The 24511-nt window shown below is 37.7% G+C and overlaps 1 protein-coding gene across 1 annotated transcript; it reads left to right on the top strand.

The window, feature by feature from the left end:
• Positions 1-1211: 1211 nt before the first annotated feature.
• On the top strand, positions 1212-19818 carry LOC105439093 (A-kinase-interacting protein 1-like). The gene is made up of 6 exons (XM_030988453.1): positions 1212-1321; positions 13898-13950; positions 15064-15192; positions 15722-15802; positions 17255-17362; positions 18402-19818. The coding sequence occupies exons 2-6, from the start codon at positions 13939-13941 to the stop codon at positions 18546-18548; spliced, it is 477 nt and encodes a 158-aa protein (XP_030844313.1). The 5' UTR covers positions 1212-1321; positions 13898-13938; the 3' UTR covers positions 18549-19818.
• Positions 19819-24511: the final 4693 nt, after the last annotated feature.

Here is a 24511-nt window from a genome sequence, read left to right as displayed (position 1 = left end):
TATTCAGAGGTTTTTTAATTTGAAAGTGTGGTTTCTTTGATTCAATATTCAATTCAATTCAATTCAATTCATTTAATTTTCCTCTTTCAATCGTTTATATTTACAATGATGGTACATTTTAACATATTCACATATTTATATACATATAGATCAATTTGCACAATACAATACATTACAAAAATAAAAATGAAATTGAAAGGGAAGGAGGGCCGAAAAAAGGCTGAGCTTGTAGGGTGTAAGCCCCCCTGTAAAAGTAATTATTATGAATTATTATTTTATGAGAAAAAACAACAACAATAACAATAACTGATTCAGTAAAACGCAAAACATTGATATCATAAATACATACATCTTTATAAAAAAGAAACAATCAAAGTTGCATAAAGTAACACTACAACTTATATTTGATTGGGGAATGCAATAGCCTAGTAACTATTCAGAAGAAAGCTTTTATGTCTCCTTTTAAAAATTTGTATCGAATTACACTGTATATATCATTTTGAAAGAGAATTCCACAGTTTTGGACCTGTAAAAACAAATGTTCATTAACTCCTATCCTGTGTATACAAACAAAATAATTTAGTTATCAGAATGGGGGTCATATCCCTTTTTGAATGGTGTAAAATTCCATCACATTTATATACACTAAACTCATTATAATTTGAGAAATAAAAGCATTGCAATTATGTTCATTCTTTATGGGATGTCGTCTGCTTGGGCAGGGTTGGTTCATAATAATTGTGACGGCATTAAAACATTGTTATTTTCTGGCGAATCTCTCGCATATCCCAGATGCTATGGAGGTTGTTTTATATGTATTTTTATAAACCACCCGATTATGTAGTTGACCTAAAACTTGTGTGATGGCCATCTGTTAGCTTACAAGTCTCTAGTAATACGCTATTAGCCATATTTGTGATTTTCTATGAACCCGCACTTTAAAGGAAGATAAAGGAGAGAGAAATTAGGAAAGCCAAATTAATTAAGGGTCAAAGAAAAGAAAAGGATAGAAGAAATAGAAGGAAAAAAAGAAAGAGAGAGAGAGAAAGAAAGAAGAATAACAGGGAAGAAGATGAAGAAGAAAAAAAGAAGTAGAGAACAAAAGAAGAAGAGGATCCGGAGGAGGAGGAGGAAAGGGAGAGGGTGGGTGTTTTACATAGTTACCATGCATATAATATTGAGAATGCATTAATAACTGTCTGGAATGTAGGCTAGCCAAGCGCGCGTATCGACGCTCTGAACAACAAAAACAAATAGCTTTTCCATCATCCATCCAGGCAGGTCAGAGCTGAGTTCAAACTTGACAAAGCATTGTGTTTGGGTAAGAAAAAGATGTGACAATTGTTTTTAAAATGCTGAGATTGAGACAAACAATCATTTAACGGGAATGGAATGGTGACAGGAATGCATTCTATACACGTATTCACAAGAAAACTTGCATAACATTACGCATTTTTTAGGACTTCAGTCCCATGTGCTGAAAATCATGTCTGATTGTTGTCGAGTTCTTAGAATTACGGATACGGGCGTGTGCACGTGTGTGTTTGCAGGTGTTTGGATTGGAGTCGGGCTAACTCGGCCCACGGGACTACTCGGCCCAGCTGGAAAAACTGGGCCGAGATGTCCCGACCTGATTAATCGATCGAAAGATACCAATGTGTATATGTTTGTGCTCTTTGTGACTTAATAATGCCCTTTCCAACCTAAATCTTTAATGGAATTGTGTTAAATGATACTAATGAAGACAATCTATGACTTATCTTTAGGTAAAATGACAAAAAAATGACATTTCGGACAATTTACTCACAGCTCGCAATCCGCATTGCCGCACGTACATTAAATGTGCGTTGTATCTACTCGGACCACTGAAATTCGAGCAGTGTTTTTGTCGGAAAACCACTGCAAAAATATCATTTTTATCTCGTATGAAGGTCTATTTTTTATTCCTGACACAGATTTCATTATTGAGAAGTCGAATATAGTACATTTTAGACGAGATGGTTGATGTTTGTTCACATTCTTTCGTCCTGGCCGTAAATTAGCAGACTACTGCCTAGTGCTACCGCAGCAGCTCAGCTCAGTGTGCAGCTAGCCGTACAGCGCCGCCGGCCGGGTCGGCGCGGGAATTCACTGACTCGTGCCGGGCTGCTGCACTGCATTGCATGATTGTACTGCCCAATTTGATCGAGTGATGTGTGAGTATAACTAATCAAACTAGATCTATATCTACTGTATTATCATTATTCATTCCGAGTAGAATATCCAATTTGATTTAGTGAGTAAACTAGACCTAGATCTATATCTACTGTAGCTACATCATTATCATACACTAGATTAGTCATTCAGAGTAGAATATTCGATTAATATGAAGGAATGGAATTTTTCTTTTTCATAATCAGATAATCATATTTTACTCTTAAAAGTTAAAGACTTGATAAATAGCTAGATCTCTCGTAAGGGCCTAGCCTAGTACTGTAAGAGAAGTGAGCTGAAGAATCGCCTTCTTTTTTTTTATTTTGGAGGGGCAGGCGCGTAGCCAGGGAGGGGGGGGGCAGTGGGGGCGGTCGCCCCCCCCCCTCCCCCCCCAAAAAAAAAAAAAAAAAAGAAAAAGGAAGAGGACGTAGGAAGAAAAAGGATTAAGAGTCGAGAACGGTGCAACGAATCGTCTTCTTTCTCTAATTATTTGATGAAACATCAAAGCTTCCGCGCGGGAAGGGGGGACGGAACTAAATTCAGATAAGGATAAAGAGTCGAGAACGGTACAACGAAATGGGGTGGGTCCAGACAACTCGCCACAAAGACAACCCGCCACAATACCCTGGACATCCCGCCACAATACCCTGGACAACTCGCCACAGCCTTTTTGGACAACTCGCCACACTTTTTCCCATCATGATTTCTAGATCTAAAATGAAATGAAATTGTAATTTTTCATGATTTTTGTGCTTTTATAAACACAGTCATTACAAAGAATAAAGTTGATTTCCCTTTTAACAATAATATATATTGAAATGAAATTGTCATTTTTCATGATTTTTGTGCTTTTAAAAACACAGCAATTACAAAGAATAAAGTTGATTTCCCTTGTAACAATAATATACTTTTGATCTAGAGGTCTATAACAGCTGCATTTTTCTGTCCCAGAATTTTTTTAATGGTAGGATACTGGAAGCACTGGCGTACTGATAGGGGGGGGGGGGAGTGGGCAGTTGACCCGCGAAATAAAATTGGAATGTGGTTTATTTCTAGATTTTCTGGGTTAGTTTTGTCAGAGGCGGCATTCTTGGTTGGGGGGGGGGGAACACTGTGCCCCCACTTTTCCAGGTTCCCCTAAAGTGCCCCCTTATCCTTTGTACATGTCCTTTTCCCTTCTGATAATTTTTAATGGTAGGAATTCATGGAAGGATAGGCCTACTGGAAGCACTGGCGTACTGATGGGGAAGGGGGCAGTTGACCCTCGAAATAAAATTGAAATTTGGTTTATTTCTAGATTTTCTGGGTTAGTTTCGCACTTTTGCCCACAGTCAGAGGCGGTATTCTTGGTTGGGGGGGGGGGGGGCACTGTGCCTCCACTTTTTCAGGTTCCCCTAAAGTGCCCCCTTATCATTTTGTACATGTCCTTTTCCCTTCTGATAGGTGCCTACTTTTCTTTCTCAAATGTTTTAATTATAATGTTACTCATAATTACATAAAAGAACTTTTCAGTCTTTCTTCATTAAATTGTCTTTAATATTCATCATGTAATTTTTCAAATGGGACCTTACACTTTTAGCTCGCTTGCTCGAAAATCGATATTCAGTCCATCACACCAAATCGCGAAGTATGTTGCTTAAACAATAATGTTGTTCCACGTAAAGAAATAAACAAGTATTGATGTCATTCGTGGTAATGTATTCACAATCTTGACGAAGGCGTAGGCCTTTATACAAATATCTAAAAATGGTTTTTATTATTGTTGATGTGTCCCTTTGTAGGTGCCCCTTTTTCAGAAATCCAGCCATTCTTGCAATCATAGGCGCCAGAAGTGGGGGCAGGGGACTCGCCCTCCTCCCAACGAAAAAGTGTGTGTGTGGGGGGGGGGGGGTCAAAACGAATTTCCACTCCCCCCCCCCCCCAAAAAAAAAAAAAAAAAAAAAAAAATCAGCAATAAAGCAGTATAATTGATTACTATTTAGTAACCAAAAAGAACAAGAGTTGAGAGGAATGAAGATGATGAGAGGGATGGAGATGAGAGGGATGGAGATGATGAGAGGGATGGAGATGATGAGAGGGAAGGAGACAATGAGAGGGATGGAGATGGTGAGAGGGATGGAGATGGTGAGAGTGATGGAGATGATGAGAGGGATGGAGATGAAGAGAGGGATGGAGATGATGAGAGGGATGGAGATGGTGAGAGGGATGTAGATGATGAGAGGGATGGAGATGGTGAGAGGGATGGAGATGATGAGAGGGATGGAGATGATGAGAGGGATGAAGATGATGAGAGGGATGGAGATGGTGAGAGGGATGGAGATGGTGAGAGGGATGGAGATGATGAGAGGGATGGACATGATGAGAGGGATGGAGACAATGGGAAGGATGGAGATGATGAGAGGGATTGGTGAGGGATGGAGGGGATGAGAGGGAAAGAGACAATGTTGATGATGTAAGGGATGAAGACGTTGATGAGAGGGATTGGTGAGGGATTGAGACGGTGTGAGGAATGAAGATGATGAGAGGGATGGAGACGGTGTGAGGGATGGAGACGGTGTGAGGGATGGAGACAGTGTGAGGGATGAAGATGATGGGAGGGATGGAGATGGTGACAAGATGGTGAGAGGGATGGAGACGATGAGAGGGATGGAGACGGGAGGGATGGAGACGTCTCCATCCCTCTAATCATCAATATCGTCTTCATCCCTTACATCATCAAAATTGTCTCCATCCCTCACATCGTCTCCATCCCTCTCATCATCTCCATCCCTCACATTGTCTCCATCCCTCTCATCACCTCCATCCCTCACATTGTCTCCATCCCTTTCATTATCAATATCATCTCCATTCCTCTCATCATCAACATCCCTCACCAATCCCTCTCATCATCTCCATCCCTTACATCATCAACATTGTCTCCATTATGTATTATGCCACGTTGTGGAAATGCAATTTTATTTTTGTATTCATTATTTATTTATAGTATGTACATATTTACAGGTACACAAGATCAGATATAAATTTGTTAACCCCCAGCCCCCCCCCCCCCCCAAAAAAAAAAATTGTAACATGCAGATGACACGCCACACCATTCCTTGTGTTGTGGTATTGGTACGTATTATTTCATATGCAATTTACAAGGCCAAAAAAAATCTAAATAAATAAAGTTAAAACAATTAAATAAAAATGAGGACATGTTTGAAAAACACACATAATAGCAATAAACATTATTTGTTTATGACTCCAAGATACAAATTCCAACAATATGACGTCAAGCTGACTCAAAATAACAATTGATAAGCAGGTGTAATCGTGTTTTAATTTTATGCCACGTTGTGGTAATGCAATTATGTTTTTTTATTTATTATTTATTTATAGTATGTACATATTTACAGGTACACAAGATCAGATATAAATCTGTTAACCCCCAGCCCCCCCCCCCACAAAAAAAAATTGTAACATGCAGAGACCAGTACAGATGACACGCCACACCATTCCTTGTGTTGTGGTATTGGTATGTATTATTTCATATATGCAAGTTACAAGGCAAAAAAAACCTAAATAAATAAACAAAGTTAAAACAATTAAATAAAAATGAGGACATGTTTGAAAAACACACATAATAGCAATAAACATCATTTGTTTACGACTCCAAGATACAAACTCCAACAATATGACGTAAAGCAGACTCATAACAAATGATAAGCAGGTGTAATCGTGTATTAATTTTATGCCACGTTGTGGTAATGCAATTTTGTTTTTTTATTTATTATTTATTTATAGTATACATATTTATACAGGTACACAGATATCAGTTATAAATCTGTTAACCCCCAGCCCCCCCCCCCCCAAAAAAAATTGTAACATGCAGAAACCAGTACAGATGACACGCCACACCATTCCTTGTGTTGTGGTATTGGTATGTATTATTTCATATATGCAAGTTACAAGGCAAAAAAAAACCTAAATAAATAAACAAAGTTAGAACAATTAAATAAAAATGAGGACATGTTTGAAAAAAAGATTAAAAAGGGCACTTATTCAAGATTATTTCAAGATTTATGAGAATGGAAAATGGACACTTATTGCAAAGGAAAATGGGAACATGCCGAAGGAAAAGGGGCACGTGTCAAAAATAAAAAAGGGCACACGTCAGAGGTGAAAAGGGGGAAGGGGCACTTTTACTAAGTAAAAGGGGCACTTGTCAAGGGAAAAGGGGCATTTCTTACAAAATTAAAGGGCACTTTTTCTATGTAAAAAGGGGCACTTTTGGGGTATCTGAAAAAGTGGGGAGTGGCACTGTGCCCCCCCTGCCCCCACCCCCCGGGAGGGCCGCCTCTGCCCCTGCCCCTCCATGCACCGGCACGTCATTGCAAAATCATGTCTTAATTGCTTTGCTTTGTATATATCTCTTTGATTCCCAGAAAAAGGGAACAAAAAGGAGATTTTTTTGGTTTGTTTGGGGGGGGGGGGGGGGTTGGTGGGGGCTACATTATTTATACAAAAAACTTGAAGCCAATACCTTCTTTTCGTAGAATTTTTTTGAAGCAGGCCCCTCCAAAAAAATAAGAAGGCAATTCTTCAGCTCACTGAAGAATCTGCTTAGAGTACTAGGCTAGGCCCTTAGTTAGATCTAGCTATTTATCAAGTCTCTAACTTTTAGGAGTAAAATATGATTATCTGATTATGAAAAAAGAAAAATTCCATTCCTTCATTAATCGGATATTCTACTCTGAATGACTAATCTAGTGTATGATATGATGTAGCTACAGTAGATATAGATCTAGGTCTAGTTTACTCACTAAATCAAATGGGATATTCTACTCGGAATGAATAATGATAATACAGTAGATATAGATCTAGTTTGATTAGTTATACTCACACATCACTCGATCAAATTGGGCAGTACAATCATGCAATGCAGTGCAGCAGCCCGGCACGAGTCAGTGAATTCCCGCGCCGACCCGGCCGGCGGCGCTGTACGGCTAGCTGCACACTGAGCTGAGCTGCTGCGGTAGCACTAGGCAGTAGTCTGCTAATTTACGGCCAGGACGAAAGAATGTGAACAAACATCAACCATCTCGTCTAAAATGTACTATATTCGACTTCTCAATAATGAAATCTGTGTCAGGAATAAAAAATAGACCTTCATACGAGATAAAAATGATATTTTTGCAGTGGTTTTCCGACAAAAACACTGCTCGAATTTCAGTGGTCCGAGTAGATACAACGCACATTTAATGTACGTGCGGCAATGCGGATTGCGAGCTGTGAGTAAATTGTCCGAAATGTCATTTTTTTTGTCATTTTACCTAAAGATAAGTCATAGATTGTCTTCATTAGTATCATTTAACACAATTCCATTAAAGATTTAGGTTGGAAAGGGCATTATTAAGTCACAAAGAGCACAAACATATACACATTGATATCTTTCGATCGATTAATCAGGTCGGGACATCTCGGCCCAGTTTTTCCAGCTGGGCCGAGTAGTCCCGTGGGCCGAGTTAGCCCGGATTCTTTGGATTGAGATTGTAAATAAAGATTGTAATGACTGTTCACTGATTACTAAATATAACACTATTTATATTTTAGATACGAGGAAGCAAGGTTGCAAAGACAATAAAACACATGACGAATTGTATTCCCTTTTCTTTAATTTTATTGAGGTATTCTTCACTAGAAAAGTAGAAAGTATCAAAATACTATTACTAGTCTAGTCTAGTCTAGATCTACAGCAAGTGTATTCGGGCAAATAAAATAACCATTAAGATTAAGAATGACATGAAAATTGTGGATATTCTTGGCCAATACTATATGAGATGTACATGTAGACCACATGAATAGGGAGGCCAATGCCCAAATCTAACTTTTTAATTACTAGACACTAATTTGTTTATAATAAAAACAAAGATTAAAAGAAAGTATTTTCTTTCACTAAGAAAATTCACCTATCTGCCAACTCGAGAAGTTCCATCAAATAGGAGATATCCAGCTCTTTTTATCCAGCTCTTTTTATCCAGCTTCCTTCTACGCCTATCCATACGTAAGAGCCTTGAAACAATTATATTTCATGTCGCAAAATTACGTTCATAATTAGACAGGCCCGAGGGGATTGGGCGTGTCATTGCCCGGACAACAAGTTTAAAACTTCGCGCGAAATTCCATTCATCATCAGCGGTTAGCCTTGAATCGGTCGCACACACCGACACAGCTAGGTAATTGCATTGCAAGCCGCAGTCCTGAAATCGAGCCATGGAGGGACAAAACATGAACTGACAGAAAAAAACACGTAGATCTATGTGATTGTAGTCAATATAATCCTAGAAAAGAATTAAATTTAATAAGTAGGCCTACCTTAAGGTGATATTTCAAATCCAATAGTATTTCCTCATGAGTAAAGATCAATCTGACACTGCATTATCAACGATCAAGAAGTTACGAGGTCCAATTAACATCCATCTTGCAGCGAACACAATAGGACAGTAGCATGCATAGCGCATATCCATGCAACGTACGTGTACTAATATTTCTCTCACTCTCTCTCTCTCTCTCCCTCTCCCTTTCGCTATACGTAACATACACACTCACTAACCATGTATCATACAACACACACCTTCAAATCATGGCTTTCATTTCAATTCTCAATTGGAGTATAGACTGCTCACGTAGACTTTTTTTTTTTACTGAAATATCTTTTTTAACACTTCTCATACATTACTGCACAACACTCGTATCTAGTGCTGTGAGAATAAGGTACTAGGGTCTATAAATAAGACTGTTTTGCGCACGATCTGACCAGAGCTCAGACATATGTCGCTATACCCTTTATTTTTGGCACGAACAATGACGTCACTGTTCACAGTTTTCCTTCTCATTTTGAGATGGAAGTAGCTATAGGGCTCAATCCAACGCAAGATTAACAGAAACATCGTACTCTATCTACTTTTGAATGTTCAGTTTGTAAACATTTGTATTTAAAAAGATATAATCTTTTTTCTTTATATTTTCTAGTTGTTAGAAGTGGCAATTGTGAACATCTGAAATGTTGATCTCTATCAAAAGTTCTTTACTCAAAACGGATCCCATATTTTTAGGATCTACCTTCTGCCAATGAGAAGGTTTTTAGTGAGCAAACCTCTACGTCCTCTAGGATTTTCTTAGGCGGTTGTGCGCGCCCATCATGGTCTTCTGCTGCATCAATTATTGGATTAAAATACGTCAAAATCTGCAAGATCGTCAACAAATGGTGAAAGACTGTTACAGATTCGTGATTATAGTGTATGTTGTGAAATGTATAATTTTCTTTTCTTGGGCAGGTCCAAGCTATTTGCTTTGTGACGTACGGGACATTCAGAGACTTTAAACAAGAAATAACAATGGATGACATTATTTATATGGCTATCTTTTGGTATGAGTCTGTGGCTATTATGGGCTAGTTCATTTGTGGAAAGTTTTAGTTCTGACCAATTCATAAATTAATTTTTAATGTAATTAATGTGCTGCGTGACGTACGGGACCAGAGAATTTCTGACTTTTTCAAAAATAAGTTCATCATAAAAGTTCTCTGAATTTATTAAGTTATGAGATTTATGGTAATGATATCTTAATTCATTATGGAATCAAGCATTAATCACAACTATTACCATATTTTTCTGACCTTTCGTTGTTATGTAATATACCAAAACATAAATGTGTGTATGTGACGTACGGGACACGTGACGTACGGGACAACTTTTCCCTATGGGAAAATGCATTGAAATGAAGAATTTTCGTCAAAATTTGTTAAATGTGAACAATTTTAACTTAAATCAGTGACAATTAGAGTGTTTTAGAACCCAATTAGATCCTCTGACCATCACTTAATATCATCTGTGTTAATTTATGGGGTAAATCAATACAAACATTACTTTAACAAAGAAAACAAATTGAATTAATATATTCATACACACTATATTACCATTTTAATTCCATTTACCCATCTATCATGTGCAGTCATGCTTCTTTTCTCATTTCTTTTATCCATTCCATTCAACATTGCAAAATGTTTTTAAATAATAATTAATGAAGAAGATGAACTTGAACTTGAAAACTTTTATTTAAACTTGTTTGAAACACAGGGGCACACTCAGCACATCATATTTTGTCAAAGAACATTTCTTATGCTCTAAGTGTTTGTGAACAAAGATACATTAAAAATATGAAGTCTTTTCTTCATAGCTTGTTTGAATTACTTGATAGTAATATCATAGAATTTTGAAGGAATTCAAAGATAATGCTGAACATATTGTCTTTTTTAAATCCTTTTATCACAGATTAAAACATGTACAGTGTATATGTTGCTGTCATATATATTCAAGAATTTTGATGTACATTAATGTAGCCTACATGTTTGTGAAAGATGGATATAAAAATATAAATCTTGAATGTATTTTGTATTGGTTAAAGACATCTTATTAACACCACCAGATATAAGAAATTAAAACCCTAAAGGTTTGTTTGACCTTTTCCACAATTCAAAATTAAAGCAAAATCAACAAAAATGCATGGGTGTAAAAGTGATAAAAATCTTAAGTGGGTGAGAGTGTGAAATACTCAAAAAGGCTATCCTTCCTTAACAGTTATGATTTAGTTTTTAGGAGATCAAAATTCCCAAGCTGGCTCCATGTATGCTGTAATCCTTTACCATCATACATGTATATGACATTTAAATAGAATATCAAAAAGACCTCACATGGAGAGCTTGATAGCATACATGTGCTAAGATTCTTACCTGCAGCATCTTTGAGTTGTAAAAGCCAGCTTCTGGTGCATCTACTACCATATAATTTCATTAGACTCATTCCAGGAACTAGTACACTATTATGATTTACATATTTAGCATCCTGCCCATGTTGGGGACATCAACTGGCAAAATACCAAAGTTGATAATACCAGGGGTCTGGCTTGAAGACTAATTACATCAAATTCAGGACAAACAAGTAAATTCCTAGAAGGGACCCAGTTGGAATGTTCATCCCTGTATACAACAAGTTTCCTAACACAGTATATATTCTCCTTTTGGTCATTTCCTTTTTCACATCTTGCATTGGTTTTATATGGGGTTGTCCCGTACGTCACACACTTGTCTCGTACGTCACATTTCTTAATTTGATTATGTAATCAACACAGAATTTTTGTAATTTTTGTTAAACCTATTTTTTGTTAGGTATTCATCTAAATTAGAACTTCCTAGAATATCTTTAAAATAAAAAATTATTTTCATAATTAAAATTAAACAAATTATGATCAAATTGTGACATACGGGACATCACACTTTGGAACCTACCTCATTTGCATAATTAATTAATTTTGAAAGTTTGTAAATTTTTTCCTATTTTTTAGCATGATGGTCTACAATTCCTGAGATATTTAATTTTAAACAAAAAATTCAAACGAGATACAAAAATAAAAATGTAATGTCCCGTACGTCACGCTAATTAATACAAATCAAAGTTCGTGACCTTGGTACTCTTCGTATTTTGAGAATTTTTTTAATTTTTTATCAGATTCATAAAATTCATAGTTTCAGCTTTAAAATGAGGTATAGTTTGTTAAATTTATATAAAGATGAAATTTGACCCACAGAGGGGACAATAGCTTGGACCTGCCCTCTTATTTTCATCAATTTTTATTTTTACATCATTTTTTTCTCTCTGCTAATTTTTTGAAGTGGGCGACGAGCGCACAAATCGTAGGTGTAGAAGCCTTACGCCCGGGCATTGGCCTCCCTAACATGAATAAATGCAGCGAATGAAATAAGTTTTCTACAATTATTACAAATAGAAATGACGTCCAAAATCCAGTGGCAATGGAAATGATGACTGGCGCTGTCGAAGAACAACGAAAAGGGCTCACGCGATGATGTGGAGGCTTTAAGGCAGAAACACAAATTCATTCTCTGGCTGAAGAGTCGTAAAGAATGCGATGTCTGCGCTGACACTCATGAAGTTGATGATGCTCGAAATGTGGACGAAAAGAGAAGTGAAGTCTGAAGGAGTGCTGCGCTTGGCACTCGAGGAGGAAGCAGTGAATCCCTGATGCATCACAAGCATTGGTCTTGTTTTTCCATCTCTAGTCTCTATAGAATTTACACACAAATATGTTCGTGCACACAAACAATTTTTGACAAAGATGATAGTCATACATGTAGATTTAAAAAAATGAAATTAAGTCTTGTGAATACAAATACTTTAATTAGATTTTTCTCAATTTGTACTCAGGTTTTCATGAATAGTCCATACATGAACATTAAGCTCCTATCGTGGCAATGAAAATGCAAAATTGTATTTATTGAGCAGTTGTCCAGTCAGACAAATACATGTAGTCTTCAAAAAGAAAATCAAACACTCTACCTTCAAGGTTTCACAAATATTCTAAAAATATTTCAAAGACTTTAAAGGTATGAGTGAGTGTTAATTAAATTACGAAGACAACAAATTTTGTTAATAATAATCATAGTAATAATATGTTTGCTTTATTATATAGAACTCTCACACAATTGGTTTCACTGCACTCAATACAAGGTATGAAGACCTTGGGAAAATCAGTTAAATACATAATAAATCTTCAAGTGTCTAGAGTGGTTGCTATACGGATGATCCGGGGCAGTTGATTCCAGGGGGGGGGGGGGGATCAAGGTAGACATTAGACAACCTCCCACTATACTGTCTGCTTGATTAATATGTTGTGTTTTATGTTGTTCTTGTTAGGCTGACCAATCTAAAAAAGATTATTTCTGCCTGGCTGTACTGTTTTTTTTTAGTTGTTCGTCATTGATGATTGGATAGCGCTGTTTTTTTTCCTCTTCAGTGGGTATCATCATGTACTGTGCAGCTTCGGATTATTTGATGTGCGGGAAATAATTTAGGTGTCGACCATGAACATGACCATGTGATTATGCCATGTTATTCAACACCTACGTGGATCCTTGTCATTTGATTGGAGGATTGTTGGTCACATAATATTCAAAATATGTTATATTGCACGACCGTGCATTTTGGGTTATATGCGCCGTGCATTTTTGGTTACATGCAGACTGCGTACCTCTCTGCCATGCGCGTATCCCTGTGTGTATCTGAAGCGAAGGCAATCTGAATGTAATCGAGAAGGCTTGACTCCAACTTTAATTTATCTTTCATATAAGGAGTGAAGCATAATTTATTGACTAACGTTCTATTAGATCTTCTTTGATGTTGTATAAAACAAATACTGAATGTTTTTCATTCGTTCAATAGTGCGAATATTTTCATTTGTTGAGATTAACATTAATTCTATTCAACTCGGCTGATGCCTCGTTGAATAGAATGTTAATCTTTCAACTCATGAAAATATTCGCACTATTGAACTCATAACCATTCATTATTTGTATATTATATTATCTGTTTGTTTGATTGTTGTTGTTGTTTATTTTTGAATTTATTTCTCTTGAAGTGTGGTAATATAAGGAATCAGCCTTGACAGGCCAATGGCCTTTGTTCATCCCTCACATCCACCACCCTTCATCCTTCTTTCATAGTGCCATGTCAATGATTGTTTTTATATTTATATTGTTCAATTTATACTGATTTGTTTGTATATCTTCCGACGTGTTTTTAAAGAGATGTGAAATAAATTAAAATTGAATATTATTATTATTTTTGATATTATATCCTGTTATTTTATACAGTTGTGAAATCTCAAGAAACTGCAATCCAGAGCCATCACATAATGAACCACTCAGTGAGTATAATTTATCATTATTATATTCTTTTTCTTTTTGAAGTAGAAGTGAAGAAACTGGGCATACCCACAATAACAAGAACAATTTGTGGAATAATGTGGGCCTCATCGTTGCGCCATGTGTTATTTGATAGTACTCTCTGTCTTTCTCTGTGTAAAGCAAAAATCAGGCACATGCAGGCCTGATAAAAACCCAATTTAAATCAGTTTCCTGATTATTAATATATATAGATTTTTTTTTTGTTTACCTGATTTTTTTTTTATTACAATTTTATCCTGATTTTCCTGATTTTTCCCTTATTTTCTCTATTCTTCCCTATTTTGCTCACTCAAAAAGGGGGAATGTTGTTAGATGCCCTCCCCCCCCCCCTCCCCCAAATCCTCTTGTTTTTGTTTTACTCAAGTGCTCACTATCACCCCTGCACATGACTTCACTCTCGTCTTCCTGTTCAACAGGAAGCTGAATGCAACATTTAAGGCAGTTCATTTCCACACAGTCTGATCACTCTGATGGTATCTTGGAAAAATGTTATTTTAAAGCCAGCAGTTCTTGCATTCTGAACAACAAACTTGTGGGAATTAATGTCAGAAATTATTAGCCGCGGAGGGGATTTATAATCTCTCTCTCTCTCTCTTTTTCTCCCTTACTAAGTTCGATTCAGTAATCCATCACTTAAATGCTGTCTCTCTTCCTATTCCTATCTCTCTTTCTTTCTCACAGCAGGCTTGAGACAGGATGTCTTACACACTATGCAGCAGGTCTTAGAGAGAACTAGAAGGAGAGAGGTCCCCCCCCCCCCCTCTCTCACTCTCTACTTCTCCTTCTATCTCTGTCCCCCTTCTTTTAATTGGTACTGTAATAATTCACAGGTTGTTGCTCGATCGTCCCTCCCTTACTGTGTTGGATTCTGTAATAAGTCATATATTGTCTCTCTCCCTATCTCTCTCTCTTTCTCTCTCTCTTCCTCTCTCCTCTCTCTCTCTCTCCCTCTCTCCCTTTCTCTCTTTCTCTCTTTCTCTCTCTCTTTCTCTCTGCCTCTCTCCCCTCTCTCTGTCTCTGTGTTTGATTAAGTAATCACTGGTGTATTGTCTCTTTCTCTCTCTCACACACAGCATGCTGAAGACTGGATGTCCTGCACACTGTGCAGAGCGAACCACCAAGGACAACAGGTCTTAGAGAGAGCGAGAAGGAGAGAGGTCACTTGGCCCGAACCTAGAGAACAGGGGACCCCTCCTATTCAGGTCAGTGATAAAGAATGGTGATTAATTTATTTATAGTATAAATAAATTGACTGCTATGAGAGGCATCCCCGTTTCTATAGGCTCAAGGGGACATTACATCCTGATATAACCCATGTAAACTACTATCTCAGCAAGCAATTTTTATTAATGCGTAAAGACTGATTAAAACATCATGGAAAATCTGAGACACTGTCTGTTAATCGTTGCTGGAAAGTTGCCTGAATGTTACGACCATTTGGGAATCGCAGACAAAAAGCACTGCATGGCATCTGCGCTCGCACAAAGACAATTTTAACATGTAAACCAATGGAGGTTGCAGCATAAGGGCACTTTTTAAAGACTATTGACCGGTAGGTGGGTATAAGGGCATTTTTCAAAAGACTATTGACTAGTAAGCGGGTATGAGGGCATGGCTAAAATCACGACTCCAATTTCGACTAATCAGATGGCTAGATTTCTAAAGTGAGGTATATATATATATATATATTTTTTTTTTAAATCTCCTTTTCCATTATTGCAATTTGTCCAGGATACTCTGACTTACACCACTATAAATGAAGCCTTTGGGAGCATCCTGCAGTACATGACTACAAGCAGCAGACAATGTAGGGTAAGTTTCGTACTTTTAGATAGGAATCCATGGCCCTTCTTACAATATAGGCCTGTCTTTACTATCTCGAGATTGCCAAATATCCGGCTATTTGAACTATCCCGATCACAAACTATCCAGCTAATTTGCGTCCTCATCAGACCGAAGTAGCAATTAGCGGGATATTTGGTCGGGATTGTCATCCTAAGATGTCTTGGGATAGTTTGCCAAATATCCCACTATTTGGCAAAATATCCAGCTATTTGTCCCGTGCATCTTCACCAGACCGAAGACTCGCACTATGCGCTAAGGCTGAGCAAAATATCTTGAGCTAATTTCTCAAGGTCGAGTTTCAAGTTTCGAGGTCGAATCTCGAGCTGATGAAGACAGGATTTGTAACTTTGGGATTATTTCTCAAATCAGAAATAGCGGGCTATTTGGCAATCTCAAGATGATGAAGACGCACCTTTTGTTACACTTTGGTTTATTTTGTTTTACCAGACTGCTAGGATAGCAAGTGTACGCTTGTAAGTAAGTAACCAAGGGACCGACGGCTTTAAAGTCCTCCCTGAGGGACTTGGTAATGAGAATTAATGCCTTACCAAAGGGCACTAGCCCATGGAATTTGTTCAGAACCTGGGACCTCCAGGTGACGAGACTGCTGCTCTACTCTTGAGCTATTGCACCTCACTCTCTCATGGTCCCATAGAAAAAAATAAAATGTCTGTCCCTTTTTTAACTTTTTGTACGCCACATAAATGATCTCCCTGTGCCATATTGTATTTATGAAGGGATAGCTATACCAAAGGCTTCCTATGTTATTGAACTGTTTCTGGTGTAAGATTCATCTACATGTATATGTGTTAAATTGGATGTCCAGGAGCTAATCAAGACAGAAAAATTGATAATTTTGCAATTCCGTTGTGTTGCACAAAAATATCCTTCTGTCAATTGGTGCTTATAGTTTTGGGCAAAATGGCATGTGTGGCACGCAACTGACCGTGCAAAGAGTCTAAGAAAGCGACTGAAGTGTTAAATTGGGTGAAAAGTATGTTTACAGTATGTGTGATTGTAAATCGTGAAGCCTTGTACAGACATGAAAATACTATCCACATTAAAGGTGCCTGTCAGACAGATGCAGTGTGTATTTAAAGCCCCTCTTTCACATTATGATACAATTTAATTGAAATTTTGCCATCAAGTTTTAGGGGCTCCCAACACTTTAGAGGGGCTTAAAAAAATATATAATTTGTGAACAAAAGCATCACCGAACTTCTTACAAAATGTGCTGAAACAGCAGACTCTCACAGCCTTAATGGGCCAATCAAGTGGTTCACTGCATCACAGAATGACTAAATCACAAAACAGGCAATACAAATGAACTAATACCATTGTGAAAGATTTCTTTCACGTTTTTATACATCCTCATGTATTACCTCTGTAACATCCTTCTTGTGTCATTCCTTTTGACAGAGATACTACTCCAGCATTCCAGCGTCTACCCATAATGCACTGGACAAGCGGCATTGTGGGAGATTCCATGCTCCGAGATACAGAGAGCCCCGGAAGACGACACACCCAGTAAGTGGACCTTCCCATTCAGTAATGGATTACAATATCATCATGAGTTTGTTTGGAATGAAATCAATAGGGTGGATTCACTATAAACAGTGCCCCTAATGCCATGCCATGAGAGGTAAATTTTACTGTTTGAGATTGACATATTTAAACCGGTGCAGCGCCCCACAGAGCACATAGCCCCAGGAGATGATACACCCTGTAAGTGGACCTTCCCATTCCTAACGTAATGGCTTACAATATCATCATGAGTTTGTTTGGAATGAAATCAATAGGGTGGATTCACTATAAACAGTGCCCCCACTGGCATGCCATGAGAGGTAAATTTTACAGTTTGAGATTGACATATTTAAACCGGTGCAGCGCCCCACAGAGCACATAGCCCCAGAAGATGATACACCCTGTAAGTGGACCTTCCCATTCCTAACGTAATGGCTTACAATATCATCATGAGTTTGTTCGGAATGAAATCAATAGGGTGGATTCACTATAAACAGTGCCCTTACTGACATGCCATGAGAGGTAAATTTGACGGCTTGAGATTGACATATTTAAACCAGTGGAGCGTAGCAAAACGCAATCCACCAATCGAATTGACGAAAGTGATCTGAACTGCGTCAATTCATTCCATGGGATTGACTTGTCCTGATATCAGTGTACATTTCTGTATTGAATTTGGATGTGAAAATTCCATCCATTAATTGGTTCTGACTCGAATTTGGCCTGATTTTGGTTAAAATTAATACACATGGGCATTTCGGGCCAAAAAGTTACCAAAATTCTTTCAAAATTCTTGTCGAGGGCGGTCATCTTGACTATATTTTCAAGCATCAGGACAAATTCTCACAAAGAAAAAGCCCATTAAAAAATTTCCTTTGCTGACAATTATGATTGGAAACATTTCCCCTGACCAAAGATGGCTGTAATCGGTTGAACGAAAAAGTGACTAAAGTGACAGAAATGTAGGTTCAGTAAGAATTTTTTAAGCATTCAAAATGAACAAGTTATTTTTCTCTTTTTCTTTTTTTCCATTTTTTTCCAGCTGCAGAAAACAGAAGATGTTCACATCCAAGTCCAGCCTGGGACCTACGCCGTGACGGCCGGAGGCTGGGGCAGGGGCAAAGGTCAACAGACGCACGTCGTCCATGTCAACCAAGGTCAAAGTGTCAACCTTGATTTTACCATGTGACGTCAGCTTTTGAGGAATCCACCAACAGCAGCTGATTGTATAGACTTTTTTTAGAAACTGATTGCGCTGGTGGTTTTATAGACTGATTATATGAGAGCCAGAATAATAATAATAATAATAATATAATAATAATATTCCATGTTTATCAAGCGCTCAATACATCGATCCAACGATGTGCCTAAGCGACATATATATATATTATTACCCCGGTCATCGGATTCAGGCTTACCCGCACACAATGTATGCACATTTTCCACTCCCTGGGGAGCATTCCAGCCAGTTGCCATTTTACAAACGCACACTTGCTCGTCCAACCATATGAACTTTTGCATCCTACTGGGAGCCAGAAGAAAGCTTGTCTTATCGTCTTCCCCTGTCCCTGTATCTATCTGCGCATGTGATTAACCTAGCTGTGCAGTGTAAGAGGAAGGCTGCCATCTACTGTCGAACATCGTATTTGTGGTAGGGATAATCCTCTATGGAATTGAATTTCAATATGTGTGATACACACCTCTGGCATATAGTGGCGAAAATTAAGTATTGATGTTAATTTTGTAAAAGCTGTTTAAATCATGAATGAAATTCAGCAGTAATGTTTGTTTCACAAATAAGATTAGTAACCCTTATTCCTTCTGTTGTAATCCTATTTTTGCACAAAAGTAATGGTTTCCGACCCCTTAGTTGCAAAAATGTCTGATTTAAGAACAAAGTAGAGAACTTTTATTTGCAATCTTGTTTTCAATTAATCTTTTATCCACGTTTTTATAATCACCTCTATTAAAGTTTCTAGGCAGGAACTTGTTGTACCCTTTGTCAAAATTGAGTGAGTTGGTTCACTTTTGAATATATGTTATTTTAAGGCTACAAATGGCTCTCCATACTTTTTAAGTCAAACTTAGAGTTAAGTTCAACTTAGGATCTTTGTGAAACACCCCCCTGGTCATGCAATATTGTTGAGAAAAGAAACTGGAAGCATTCGGGAAACGCTGACTGTAAGCTTTAGGAATCATGCAAATTATCAGAATTTGACCCAATTGTGCTGAGAGTCCCATGTGCTCATGTACACAAACTTGTAGCCTGAAAGTTCAGTCCAAACATGTCAATTTTTTTCCTGTTATATAGAGTCCGAAGCTGTGACATACAAATCTATCTTTTAGAATTTTTCAATGTTTGTCTTCATTTTCCGAAAGAGCATAAAAAATAATGTCCGAATGTTGAAAACCAATTGAAAATGTTAAGTATTGGCTGAGATATGACCATCTAAATAAATATATCGTCCTTGTTTTCACGAAGTGACGGTAGTGAGGAAAATCGTCACGCAAAGTGAATGCAATTTTTTTTTCACTACCGTCACTTCGTGAAAACAGCGACGATATGTCATATGGGAACTCAGTGTTATAGTGCTCTGGTTCCTAATGTTATGAATATGACTGCAGTTGAAGAGTCATCCTCTGCAGTGTTTCTGTTTTCTGTGAAATTCTTCCATCTTCAAATGAAAGGAATGGAAAAGCTTACACCATTTTCAATTTCCCACCTTTCCTAGAACTCACCCTTCTCTTGAATATATATTGGGTAACCTTGTTTGGGATTATTTCCCCTCGGTATTCTGTTTCTTAAAGGTAAAGACCAGTATTGGAAACGCCCCCCTCTCAAAAAAATGAAATGGAAGCTCTTATTACCAATCATGTGAAAGAATATGTTTTGATCCGAATTTTGCTGAGAAACCACCTACTTTGATATATTTGGTAAATTATTATATCTATTTGGACCTGATATATATACATGTAACGCATGTGTCGCACACGTGTGCGTAGTCCCATATACATCTTTCTGTGTACAGTGCTTGTAACTTTACCAAGACTGGGCCAAATTTCTTATCATTTTGATGATTCCAGAACCTTGCAGTACACACCAACACTTATATGCTACATGATCAACCTTTTTTTACAATGCGATCGCATGACCATAACTGGTCTTTATCTTTAAGCCCTCCCTCCCCCCCCCCCAATGCTTGCTTTAAGTGACAATGCACTCATGAGACACCATGCATGTGGGCATTGTAATTCAAGTGTAATGCAAGCATAACAATTTCAACAGAGATGGTGACATTTTCATGTTTTTCTTGAAAACAACAAGCCAAATAATAATAATATAGATCATTTAGGAGCGCTGAAAACAAAAAGTACTATATATACAAAAAGGACTTTTAAAGATAGTTGAATCGTAAGAAGTATGTTTTAAGGCCCCACTGTCCTACTTGTAGCTACTTGCTCCCTCTATATAGAAAACTTCCCAAATCGGTGCCTGTTGGTCCCCCATGATCCTCTCTTTCTTATGTTAGTTGAGAGCTGAGTTGATGAGATGGCCACCTGTCAGTGACCTGGCTGGATGGTCTAATCCCCTCTGGCCCAGTAGTATTGACAGTCTTTAAGGGGTCTTTATTGATAGAGGCAAGACAGCTCAATTCACCGAAGGACAGTTAGATATTGTTCCATGAAGTTCAAGAACATGCTTTATACAAGCATAAGACTAACTTTTGTACAAAAAAAAGGTAGATTTTAAAATGTGTATTAATTTTTAAAAATATATGCCTGTTTCTGTCTCGTTTGTTTATTTATTCATTCATTAATTGATTGATTTGTTTATTTGAATGAGATAGTGTAAATTTATATAATTGATACAATTGAATCAGTTTATACGAAGGCAAATGTGATTTTTTTTTTTTTTTTTTTTTAAACTCTGTTTTAGTTGAGGTTGTCACTGAATGTGTTTTGAAGTTGATGCACCTACTAGTAGGTTAGGAGTGTTGAAATGTCAGTGAAAGTGAAAAGGAAAAGAGAGAGAGGGGGAGGGCAGAGAAAGAGAGAGAGGAGGGCAGAGAGAGATAAAGAGAGCAAGATTTAGACGGAGAGGGGAGGAGAGAGAGAGAGAGGAAGAATGATAGATGGGGAGGGGGGGGGGGGGGGGTCTGGAGCTGAGGGGAATATATTATGGAGGCATTGGAGGAGTGGGAATAATAAACCGAAATATATTTTTGTTTTACGTTCATAGAGTTTAACAGAAAGAAACAATAGAGGCAAAGAGGTCGAATAAAAGATAAACGAAGAGAAAGGGGGCAATGTAAACAGAGAGAAGATCGAGTATGTTTCAAAAGATAAATACAAGAAGGCGAATTATTGAAATGGAGAATGAGAGAGATGCATGTAGAAAAACGGGAGAGGTGAGAGTGGGGCTTTCATATCAGAAAAACATTAGCATGATAAAGAGAGCAAAGAGTTGTTTTGCCTCAAAAATCCTTAAAGTTACTATTACAGTCTAGTGTTGCCACGATTAGATTAGATTACTGCTCTGTTGTATGGTCGAACAGATTTCATTCTCATACAACTAAGCTTCAAAAAATTCAAAAGAGGGCCGCAAGAATAATATTGAACAAGACATTATGACACACCGTCGGCTGGTTTGTTCACAAGTCTTAAATGGATGACACTAGACAAGCGGTTTGAGTTAAGTCGCGTTATGATGATATATAAATGCGTTCATAACTTAGCACCTTCTTACCTTCAGGTAGGCTTAATCAATCCTAATGATGTACATGAGCATCATACGAGGCAAATAGACAGTAGAGGTTTACGTGTGCCTAGATTTCACACTGATTGTTATAAGTGTAGCCCAATTGTTTCTTCTATATTTGAATGGAATACAGTGTAAGCTAGATAATTCGTTGAGAACGGCTTCCTCTGTAAATTCATTTGATAAGAGATTGTTTAAACAAAGTTGTAATTTGTGAATGGCATGTGCATGTTCTGTAATATTTACATGACTTATTCACATAATTGCGACTTAATTAATATTTTCCTATTGACATTACTGTTTACTAGGTTAATGATATATGTTTATTTTGCAAACGAGTGTTATTTGTGTAACTGTTCTGTATAAATGTTATAAACGATGTAAATGTGTTCATTCAGGGCCCCATGGAAGACCACTACTTGTTGGTGAATGGGCTACCCTGTCAAAAGATTAGAAATAAATAAATAAATAAATAAAATACCTCATTCTCTTTTTCTTTCTTTCTTCTTTCCTCTTCTCATGCTATCTCTCTCTCTCTCTCTCTCTACCCCCTCCCCTATCTCTTTCTTACAGACGGACAGACACACAACCTAGTTATTTATTGATTATCTTCCGCTCATCCCCCTTTTTCATCTCTCTCTCTCTCTCTCTCTCTCTTTCTCACACAGACGGATAGACACACTCCCTAGTTATAATCTTACTCTCTTATCCTTTAAAAAAAAATCTCTCTCTAGTTCTCTCTCTCTCTCTCTCTCTCTCTCTCTCTATTCCCCTCTCACTTTCTCACACAGACGGAGCTCATCCCCCTTTTTCATCTCTCTCTCTCTCTCTCTCTCTCTCTCTACCCCCCTCTCTCTATCTCACACAGATGGACAGTAGACACACACCCTAGTTATTTATGTTTTATCTTCCGCTCCCCCCATTTTCCCCATCTCTCTCTCTCTCTCTCTCTTTCTCTCTCTCTCTCTCTGTCTCTCCCTCCCACTCTCTCTCTCTCTCTCTCTCTTTCTCTCTCTCTCTCTTTCTCTCTCTATTTCAATGTTGATATAACCCCTCACTCTCATACACCCTCGCTCTCCTTCTCTCACATACACTCATACGCTCACACTCACACGCACCCACACAACAACAAGACAAACAAAAAACCAACGCAAACAAGCAAAACAACATAATATAACAATTTAAAGAAGATTAAGATGTACCCCGACTTCAATAATTTGTCTAGGCGAACATATGGCTTTTGGCTTTGGGATATTGAAGTTTTCCATTTGTCGAGTTCAAAAATCCCATAAATTTATGTTTTTGTCTTAAGCGCCTTCTACCTTGGGATATTACTCAAACAATAGGGACTTTTAGATTTGCACGTCGACAGCTTTGACTGCAACGTGTGACGTCATTTTAAGGCACTTCGCATGCGTTACGTCGTCTCAGTCGGTGATCGAGAATGCGTCAACCTTGATTCTCCTAAATCTAGTACATACATAAATACAATATTGATATTTATATAGCGCCTTTACATGCTCAAGGTACTAGTATGCCGCGTGCGCATAACATATACAGTTCCTCAGGTAGACAAAGGAACATCCCTTCCCTGCTATTATGTAAAAATGTGTGGAACAGGTGTCACATGCATATTCACCTGTTCTACACATTTTTACATAATAGCAGTAAAGGGATGTTCTTTTGTTGAGGGTAGAATGAGGAACTGTATATTTTGTCTTCTTTCTTTGTCCGTGATGTTCAGAGTGTTACTTCCTGCATGTATGTATATCGTCGAGTGCAATCTAAAAGATTTCTAATTGTAGTCAACATGGGCAATTAAGTACGTTGACACGCATGATCAGTCGGCGTTCGTCGTGTTCTCGTCCACTCAATCTAAAAGTCCCTAATATGTTGGCTTGCATACTACGAATGTCCTCTAAACAGAAAAGACGCTCCCGAGTCAAAGATGATGTTGGAAAGTTGTTCGGCGTTCCACCATTATAGTGCCCATACCTTTTAGTGAATACAACTTTCAACAATTCATTACTTTCTTACTTTTTGTCTTATTTCCTTCAAAATATTCTTCGGTTTGCTTCTCTGATTTGTCTGCTTTTCACTTAGAATAGTTGTTAGGGTAGGATTTTTCTTTAAAAGTTGATACTTCTTTCTGAATAACAGTCCTAACTGGCACTCATAGCAACTGATACGTGTTTCCTCGAAATAACAGAACGAAACATCATACATTGTACCATTTTCATAGGAAAACAATCGTTTCCGGTTATCTCTCTCTCTCTCTCTCTCTCTCCGCCCCCCCCCCTCTCTCTCTCTCTCTCTCCCTCTCTACACAGGGTATTTTATCCCCTTTGCTTTTAAGAAATCCATTAACAAAAATTAATCATGAACTCTCTGAT

The sequence above is a fragment of the Strongylocentrotus purpuratus genome, unplaced genomic scaffold (genome assembly GCF_000002235.5).
Source record: "Strongylocentrotus purpuratus isolate Spur 01 unplaced genomic scaffold, Spur_5.0 spur5_scaffold_17, whole genome shotgun sequence".
Classification (NCBI taxonomy): domain Eukaryota; kingdom Metazoa; phylum Echinodermata; class Echinoidea; order Camarodonta; family Strongylocentrotidae; genus Strongylocentrotus; species Strongylocentrotus purpuratus.
The sequence above is the reverse complement of the archived record's forward strand: the minus strand, read 5'-3'. Positions and strand labels throughout refer to the sequence as shown.